The sequence below is a fragment of the Camellia sinensis genome, chromosome 10 (genome assembly GCF_055761805.1).
Source record: "Camellia sinensis isolate YWXY chromosome 10, ASM5576180v1, whole genome shotgun sequence".
In the NCBI taxonomy this organism is placed as follows: Eukaryota; Viridiplantae; Streptophyta; class Magnoliopsida; order Ericales; family Theaceae; genus Camellia; species Camellia sinensis.
Genome location: NC_138970.1, coordinates 146,736,531 through 146,746,667, shown reverse-complemented (window position 1 = coordinate 146,746,667; position 10,137 = coordinate 146,736,531). Strand labels below are relative to the sequence as shown.

At 38.1% G+C, this 10,137-nt stretch overlaps 1 protein-coding gene across 1 annotated transcript; it reads left to right on the top strand.

Annotated features, from left to right (window-relative positions):
* Positions 1-2,569: 2,569 nt before the first annotated feature.
* On the top strand, positions 2,570-3,046 carry LOC145800752 (serine/arginine-rich splicing factor SC35-like). The gene has a single exon (XM_082890485.1). The coding sequence runs from the start codon at positions 2,570-2,572 to the stop codon at positions 3,044-3,046; it is 477 nt and encodes a 158-aa protein (XP_082746611.1).
* The last annotated feature ends 7,091 nt before the right edge of the window (positions 3,047-10,137 follow it).

Genomic DNA, 10,137 nt, shown 5'->3' with positions numbered 1-10,137 from the left:
AAGAAAAAAAAGTGACATCAATATAAAAAAACAACAAAGTAACTCGTAAAATTAATTGTTAGATCAAGTAATTTCCCAGTATACTGAAAGCTATAGCTATTAGTAAGGGTGCAATTTTATTTTCCGACTGTGCTATCACACGAAGCCAATGCAAACAAAATCCTCTCCACTAGAAATTTTCAAAAAAGGACATACATAACCATGTGAAAGAAAAAAAAGAAAAAAGAAAATGTGACATTCAAAGAAAACAAAATAACATAGAAGAATGAAAGAAAGTTCACTAGTGAGATTTACCTTTGTAAGATTGCTCTTCAAGCACTGATGAAATGTACAGAAGAGAGTTTGTATCATTATCAACCAACAGAACTCAAGTCCACGAAATGGTTTCGGAACAGCATTAGGTTTCACACAGGTGTACCTACTAACCCATTTATGATCCATCTTGAGAAACAACAAAAACAAAAACAAAAAAACTAATGCAAAGAAGAACTATCAGTCAAGCTTGATAACCTAGAGAGAGAGAGAGAGAGAGAGAGAGAAGAAGAAGAAGAAGAAGAAGAAGAAGAAGAAGGCATGTGTATGTGTATGAAAAGAGACCTTGAATGAGTGTTGTATATATATACGCACCACCTTACACTTTAATTGCATGAAAATACTGTAAAAATGAATGTGAGATTTTAACATCAAAACTGGAAAAAACTAACAAATTAGGGCACACTTTTGCTGGCCAATTATTGAAGAACACGCATGCTAGCCATGTTAATTGAACCAAATAAATAAGAAGTTATCTGATAAATTTGACCTATCACGTGACTATAACGTATAGTAAGGAGACACAATCATTTCGTCTGCAAAAATTTGTAAGTGAAACTAGTTATGTGGTCTTATTATACGATTGGCATAACTTTGTATAATATAGACCGAAGTTATTAGATAATTTTTACAAAATGACAATGTGCACAAGGTTCTGTTTATTGAAATCAACATATTTTTTCTTGTTTTAACCTTTTCTTTGTTTTAGTGAAAAATCTTTTTTATAAAAATAAATATAAATAAATAATATTCATATTAATAATAATTTAAAAAATTTAAAATAATTTTCATAAAATCCCAAAGTGACAAATTACAATATTGGGGGGGCGTCTATTAATTTTAAACCTAAAGTAATTTATTAGAGGATTTCAGGATTTATTGAAGTACTGGACCTAGGTGCAGGAGTCATCATAAAGTGTTAATTCACATTATTTGAGGGAGTCTATTAATTTAAAACCTTAAGTAATTTATTATAAAACTTATGAAATTATTATTATTATCATAAATATTCATTTTATTTTATTATGAATTCTCACGGAATTTGTTTTTTCAAAAAAAAAATAAATAAATAAAATTGAGAAAACTTTTTCCTATGTTTAGTCCCGTCATTGAAACAAAAATATTATATGTCCAAATAAGTTTATTTTCAGTTAACTATGAAAAATATTTTATATTGAGTTTTGTTTTTGTTGTACCACTAGGTGTTAGAAAATGCAAAAAATATTTTTCATTCAAACAAATGAAGCATTCGACTGATAGGAGCCGAAATCTTAAACATTTAAGCTCTCCAAACTACGTTTTAGAGTTTTTTTTTTTTTTTTGAACGGCAGAAAAGAGCTTTATTGATGATAAAAAAAACAAGGACTTACAACATACATCAACAAAGCGGGAAAACACTAGCAACAAAGCTAAACAAGATTGGTGAGAAACCAATCAAAACAACCAACAAAAGAACCAGCAGACAGCAGGAAAGAAGATCAAACTGCAGCAATGTAACAGAGCGACCAAACTGCAGCAATGTAACAGAGACACCTCCAGGTCTGAAACAGAGTTGAAACACCACACAACACCAGAGACCAACCCACATACAATTCAACAACTCAGAACCCCTGTACAGATTCCCCAACCCAGAGACCAACCCACATATGCTGCTGCTACACGCCAGAAGATAGAAGAATATAAGCCAAAGCACTGCTGCTGCTGCAAAAACACTCAACCCCGACCACCTAAACAAACTCGAATCAGGCTGATATTATAAAGAAAATCATTAATGGAGAATGGATAATCCTTAGCCTTCAGCCAAATAGCTAACTTGATAATAATAGACTCCTTAAGCTCCTCCATATCCGGTTGAACACAATTGAACAAGCAATGAACACAATAGACTCCTTAAGCTCCTCCATATCCGGTTGAACACAATAGAACAAGCAATGAACACAATAGACTCTTTAAGCTCCTACGTATTATAGTTCATGACGTAATCTTACTTGATGATTTTGTGTTTCAAGTCCCTGTACTGAAATTGTGTAATTGGGAAGCTTTGCAAGCTTAAATAAATATTTGGAGGACTTCAATTCGATTCTAGGAGGTAAGTTTTAAAGATTTGAAATGAATATTATAAAAAAAAATATAATCAATGAGGTTTGGAGAAGGACAATGAAACAATTTTGAAATGCTTCAATACTATCTTTCAATCACCAAGGTAAATATGATGGAATCCACAGTCTAAACTAATTATAAGAGAGTAGGGGGCACCATGAGAGGAGCTCAGCAAGGAGGGTGGATATCAGTAGTACGGGATAGGGGCAGACCAGGTCCATGGAGGTCAGATGGGAGTGCAGGTGTCTTTAACGTGTTTGTGGACAACCTACTAGTATCATTGACCCCAAACGGCCTGTTCAATTTATTCACAAAGTTTGGACTGGTAACAGATGTTTTTATACTGCAAAAAAGACGCAGGGTAACTAACACAATGTTTGGTTTTGTGAGGTTTGGTTGCCCTGTGGCAGCTAATATAGCTGTACAGAAAGCCAATGGTTTATGGGTGGACGACCGATCTTTACAGGTAAAACTTGCAGAGTTTGGAAAGGACAAGACTAGGGGTGAAACTGAAAGAATGCCATTAAATACCCAAGTGAGGAGACCAGTAGTCTATGCTGCTAAAGGTGGTGTTGTTACAATGGGGTTAAGTGGTCTTAGAGATAGAAGATCCTATGTTGACGCGGTGGCATGAAAAAGAGGTGAAGGAGTAGGGTGTATTATGGTGAAGGCAGAACAGGTGGGGAATGGATGGTTGTTTGAGAGCATTATAATCATATTGAAGGTACAATATGCTAATGTCAGTCTGAAAAAAGAGCTAGCAGCAATAGGAATGGAGGATGTAATGGTAAGAGATAATGGGGGAAGAGATGTTATAACATTCAGATCAAAGGAGGAGAGGGCATTGAAATTACCAGCTATTAAGGAGCTGATTTTAGATTGGTGTGAAGATATTGCTGAAGGCAAACGAGGGCAGGTTTTGGACCAGGAAAGAAGTGTATGGCTCAGTTGCTATGGTATCCCATTGCATCTGTGGAATAGCTCCAACATAAGAAGGATTAGTGAGGTGTGGGGGCAAGTCTTATGTTTTGAAGGTGATACGTGCCAACCACTGTCATTTGTGTGTGAAAAGGTTAAGGTTTCCACCAGAAGCATGGAACCTATAAACTTAGTTGTAAGTCTGGAATGTAGTGGGAGGGTGTTTCTGGTGAGAGTTTGTGAAGAGCAGGTGATCACTGTGCAAACAGGAAAATGTTCTTGCAAATGTCATAAGATTCAAGATGAGGTTGAGATGGGCAGTTCAAATGTGGTGGACAATCATAGTGAGGGTCGGAGATCCAGAAATGATGAAGACGAATATGCTGATGTGGAGGATGATTCAGCTGCTGATATGGAGGTTGGATATGTCGTGGCTCAGGAAGGTAGGCCAGCTGGTGGAAACCGGAGTGAGGAGGTGGATGCCATGGCATGCCGGAGGAGTGTAGAGGAAGCTAAAACTGGTCGAAGTGATGGGGAAAACGTAATGAGTGCTGAGGCCTGCAACGCAATGATGGAAATGCGAAACCAGAGGAACTACTCAATTGAGGAGACGATAGTTAGTCAGAGTATGGATAATCTGGTCTGTATGCAAGGTTTTGTCAGAAGTTTAGACAGAACAAGTTTAGAAAGGCCTGGGGTGAATATTGAAGTAATTTTGGGCCAGACTAACACACCAAATATGGGGACTGGGCTTTGTAAATCACAGATTGGGCTGGGGCAGCAGGGAAAATCTGTTAGTAGTAAGCCAAAAGAAGTAGGGCCAAGTAGGAGAGTTTCAAGTTTATCAGAAGCCCATGAGAAGGAGCCCAGTTGTAGTCAAAGAAGGAATAGAAAAGGGAAAGAAAGGATTAAAAGCATAAAGAAGTATAAACTAAATTTGCTACGAAGAAGGTCGACTGAATTAATGAGCAGATATAGGAGCAGAGGTGCGGCAACTAGTTCAGCACGTCCCAAGGCTGCAGTCTGGCGAGCAGTAGCGGCGGTAATGTCTTTATCTGCATCGATTGGGGGTGGAGTGGATAAAGGGAGGGTCGTCCTTAATGTGGCTGAAACAACTCTGAAAATAGGGGAACTTCTCGGGGTGAAGATGAATGGGAAGAGGGCTGAAGTGTTGGAGAAAATAGTGGGCCTTGAATTGAAGGATATAGAACGTATTGAAGGGGGAGTGAAAGTTGGGGAGTAGGGTATACCAACTGGGGGCCATATAGGAGAAATAGTGGTTTTTTATGAAGATTTTATCATGGAATATTAGGGGGCTGGGGAGGAAGGAGAAGAGAAGTAAGATTAAGTTGCTTGTGAGGTAGAGAAAAGTAGATATTGTTTTGTTTCAAGAGACAAAGAAATCAAAATTATCAGAGGATGATTTCAGATCTGTGTGGGTAAGGGCAAAATGGAGTATATGGTGGTGGATGCTGTAGGCTCTGCTCAGGGTTTATTGTGTATTTGGGATTCAGACATATTCCAAGTCAAGGATTGTTGCAGCAATAGAAGGTTTATATTATTATCAGGTACTCTCTTTAACCAATTTGATTATGCTATTCTAAACATCTATGCACCTAATGATATGGGCTCTAGAGGGAATCTGTTGAATTGTTTGTGGAAGTTGAAGGAGGAATTTCTTAATCCATGGTGTTTAGGAGGGGATTTTAATGAGATTAGGCAGATTGGGGAAAGGAAAGGGTGTTCGAGGAGAGATAGAGGTATGAAAGAATTTAATGAGTTTATTGATAAGTGTGAGGTATCTGATTTACCATTACTTGGGACGAGGTTCACTTGGTGTAACTCATGTACTGGTGAGAAGTGGAGCAAAATAGATAGAATTCTTGTAGACCCAAAGTGGTTTGAGGTGTTTCATTTTAAGTTGTGGGGTCTTCCTAGACTGGTCTCTGATCACTGTCCTCTTCTTTTGATGGAGGATGAGATGGATTGGGGCCCAAAACCCTTTAGGGTATTAATGCTTGGTTCTTACACAAAGATTTTCAGAGGTTCTAGAAGTCAAATTGGAAAGAGTCCAGTGTGGTAGGATGGGCTAGGTTTATACTGTCTTAAAAATTGAAGATATTGAAAGGTGGCCTTCGAAGTTAGAATGTGGAGGTTTTTGGTAATGTACAAAACAAATTGAAGGCAGCAGAGGGTGAACTTCACAGTTTTTATATTCTGGCAGAGGGTAGAGACCTTGATGGCGCTGAAAAAAGTAGGAGAAGTGAAGTTAGAGCTGAGATGTGGAGGTTGAGTAGGATGATTGAATGGTTATGGCTGCAAAAGTCAAGACTTAACTGGGTAATGAAAGGGGATAAAAATAAAAGATACTTCCATGTAGTTACAAAATGCAGAACAGTTAGAAATGAAATAAATACTATAATAGATGGGGAGGTGGTGGTTGAAGATCCGTGTCAAGTGAAATATAAGGTGTTTGGACACTTTAAAAATCAGTACACAGAGCATTGGTCATCAAGACCTGTGTTGGGGGGTTTTTTCCCATCAGTAGAAGGCAGGGTGGGGTCTGGATGGTTAGAATCAGATTTTTCAGTAGCAGAAATTAAATCAGCAGTGATGGATTGTGATGGGAATAAGGCACCAGGACCTGATGGCTTCAACTTGATGTGTTATCAGAAGTTTTGGAAAGTCATGAAGGGTGATGTGGTTAATTTTGTGAAAGAATTTCAAAATAATGGTAAGTTGGTGAAAGGTATAAATAGTTCTTTCATAACCCTTATACCCAAGAAGGAGAATCCAATAGGGCTATCTGATTATAGACCTATAAGCTTGGTGGGCTCTATATACAAGATCATAGCAAAATTGTTGGCTAATAGGATGAAATCTGTAATGCCTCATATCATAAGTGAATCTCAGTCTGCGTTCTTGAGTGGAAAAAATATTCTAGATGGGGTGTTAATAGCTAATGAGGTTGTTGATGGATGGAAGAAAGACAAAAGGAAGGGGTTACTTATTCAGTTGGACTTTGAGAAGGCATATGACTCTATTAATTGGGGTTTTCTGTTTTCAATGTTCTCTAATTTTGGGTTCGGTGATAAGTGGATTAAGTGGATTAAGGAGTGCGTAACAACTGCAAGGATCTCAGTGCTTGTTAATGGATCTCCTACAGAAGAGTTTAGCCCACAGAGAGGTTTAAGACAAGGGGATCCTCTGTCTCCCTTTCTGTTTAATCCTGCGGCTGAAGGTCTACATTTGTTGTTTAGCCGAGCCTCTCAGTTAGATCTAATTAAAGGTGTTAACGTAGGCCATGATGGTGTGCTGTTAACTCATCTCCAGTTTGCAGACGATTCATTATTATTCTGTGAAGCCGAGGTCGAGGAAGTGAGGAAGTTGAAAAGGGTGCTAAGGTGCTTTGAAATTATGTCGGGTCTGAAAATAAACTTTCATAAGAGTGTTGTATGTGGGGTCGGTGTTTCTAAGGAGATGTTGGATGGTTGTGCTGCAGTGTTGAACTGCAAAACTAAGTCATTACCTCTAAAGTATCTTGGGATGCGCTTAGGAGCTAATCCAAGGAAAAAAGCTACATGGAAACCAGTTGTGGATAAAGTAAAAGGCAAACTGGCTGGTTGGAAGAGGAAGTTGTTGTCCTTCGCAAGGAGGTTAACACTTGTCAAATCGGTAACTTCAGCATTGCCAGTGTACTACTTATCTTTGTTTAAGATGCCTGAAGGGGTAGCCAGAGAGTTGGGGAAGATTCAAGCTACATTCTTATGGGGTGGGTCTGAATTGGTAAAGAAAATCCATATGGTCAAGTGGGAGGACTTGTCTAAAACAGTGGAGAAAGGCGGTTTGGGTATCAGGAAATTAAGGGATGTGAACAAGTGTTTGTTAATTAAATGGTGGTGGAGGTTTGGTTGTGATAAAGATGCTTTGTGGAAGAGAGTGATATGTAGCAGATATAAGATGGAGGTTGATGGCTGGATCCCAACTCTAAGTTCATCTAGCAGCCACTCTGCTGTATGGAAAGGGATTATTTCTATAGCTGAACAGTGTAGTAGCCTGAAGGAGTTTTACTTGAATGACTTTAAGTTGAAGGTTGGGGATGAGAGGAGGGTTAGATTTTGGTCTGATACTTGGTGTCAGTCTGTATGTTTGAAGGATGAATTTTCAATCTTGTATAGGTTGTCTTTGACTAAAAAGGAATCCTTAAGAATTTTGGCTGATTAGAAAAGTATAGTGGGTGGCTGGTCCTTTGAATTTAGAAGGGGGTTATATGAGTGGGAGGAGTAGGAGTTGGCTAGACTTCTTAATTATCTGCTGGGGGCTCTTGCTGTGTGTCCAAGGTGTGATGATCGGCCTACTTGGTTAGCATCATCTGCTGGGGTACTAACAGTAGCAGATTTATATAGGTGGGGAGTGGATAATACAGGTGCCACCATGAGTATTACTAAATTGATTTGGCTTAAGTACATACCTCCTAAGGTGCAGGTTTTTGGTTGGTTTGCGTGGAAAAAAAGAATTAAGTCTAAGGAATTTCTGCAAAAAGTAGCGGTGATCAAGCCAAGTGCTTCCATAGCTTGTGTGTTTTGTGGCAGTGGCAGTGAATCAGTGAATCATGCATTAATCTGGTGTCCCTTTGTGTGGATGGTGTGGGCTGAAATGCTGGATTGGTGGGATGTCCAAGCTGCTATTCCAGGATCTGTGGAGAGTCTACTGCTGTGGTGGGCAAGGGGGAAGTTAAAGAAGAAAGAAAGGAAGATTTGGAGGGTGATTCCATTGGCTGTGATGTGGTCTGTATGGAAGTGTAGGAATGAGTGTGTGTTTAGAGCAACTCCCCCAAATCTGGTGGATCTATGTGACTTAATTAAATATAGGATTGCCTTTTGGTTAAAACCTGCTTTCTGTGACTTTAACTTTTCAGTTCAGGATTTTGTGTTTAATCTGAGGCAAATCAAGAAGTGCTTGGGAGGGGCTGCTACACCTACATAATGATTCTGTTGTTGGGTGTTGTTCCTGTTATTGTGGCTGCTGTATTGCTCTGGTGTTGGCTGCTGTATTGATTCTGGTATTGTGGCTGTTGTATTGCTCTGCTGTATTGGTGTATGTTGATTCTGTGTTAAGCTGTTGGTGTATACTGCTCTGTTGGTGTTTGTTGTTCTGCCATGGTGAGTAGTGTGGTGTATGCTAGTTTACTGGTGATTTGCTGTTCTGCTGTGGGTGTATGCTGCTCTGCTATGGTGTATGCTGATCTGGGTGTATTCTGGTAATGTTGGTGTATGCTGATCTGCTAGGGTGCCTAGTTGGTGGTCTGAATTGTTGGCTGAATTGGGTTGAATTGTTTGGGAAGGCTAACTCTGTTATGGTGGTCGACTTCTGCTGGATTAGTCAATGCTTATCAGTCTTATTAACTGTTTTGGCTCTTACCAGTTTATTTATCAGTTTGGTTTCTTAGTTCCTTGTTATAGACTAGTTCATCTATTTGTTTGTCTTTTATCTTGCTCTCTATTGTTGGTTCCTCACCAACTGGCGCTTGGAGCTTTTTCTTAGCTCCAAGCTCCTCTTTATTGATGTAATATTGTATAATTTGTATGTTTCATCAATAAAGATTTTGTTTTGCCGATCAAAAAAAAAAAGAGGTTTGGAGAAGAAAATTTTGAATTTGGTATAATCTCGCTATAGAAGCCATTCTGCGCAGCTTCACTACAGATTGAGGTCATTCAAGAGGCATTGAAAATAAAACTTATACAGATACAACTTTGTGTAAAATATAAATTTTGTAATTTGGACGTTTACTAGGTCAAATCTTCCTTCAAGAATCTGTTGCTATAAAAATCCACACAAGTGGAATTCTTTTCCGCACTAGTGGATTTCCCAGACTTGGTCAGAAATTCTCGTGCTTTCCTTTGCCTAAATTTGCACTTGCGGAAGTTGGGTTTCGCATGAGCAGAAAAGGAAGAAAACTTTTAGGTTTCTAAAATCAAATTTTGACTTAGTTCATGGGAAGCTTATTAAAAAGGCTATCCAACTTCAGAAAGGGGGTCCGAAAAACTTAAAAAATACAGCTTGAAACTAGAGAGGCATTCCAAATCATCATTCCATAGCATTTTTTTTTTTAACTTTTAAGAATTTCATTCTCTCCATGAGCGACTAAGCACTCTTCTTAGAATTGTAATGAAGGCCTAGTCAAGTATTATGTAATTTTGTATTTTGTATTTTGATTTTAATTTTTGCTTTAGAATTGGATAATTGTTAAAGATGTTTTATTCAAATAAAGGTTTATTTGATTAATGTGTGCAATTTCTATGAATAAGAATGGATGATCATATAATTATTTTAACTGTTTGTATATACAAACTATCAAACAAGTTATGCTTAGAGAAGACAAATTTTGCCACAATCCTAATTTAGTGTAGACAATTCGTACCGACCGAAGCTGAATCATGCTTGTAGTTTAAATATACTTATCTTCTTAATGATGATATGGATTCCTGTAGTTACTATTAAGTTTTTATTATTGGCAATCCCGTTTGATAAAATTCTTTTCAATTGTAATTTTATTTGATCTTTTATTTCAGTGATGCTATGAGTATTATATGTAAATCCAACCTAAATTGTGCCTTGCAAAAGAGTTTTTGATCTTGACTCTTTCATATTTGCCACTTCGTTGACTATGTCGGGCCGCTCGAGCGAAGAAAAGGATCATCCAATATTTTTGCACAGCGCCTGAACTTTTAGGAATAAAGTTTTACTGCTCGAGCGGTGAAAGTTGCGCTCAAGCAATTAACTTATATGTTTCACACTGCCTTCAGT

Coding starts and splice junctions, on each gene's coding strand:
- LOC145800752 (XM_082890485.1), top strand. CDS start 2,570: ATGAGAGGAGCTCAGCAAGGAGGGTGGATATCAGTAGTACGGGATAGG.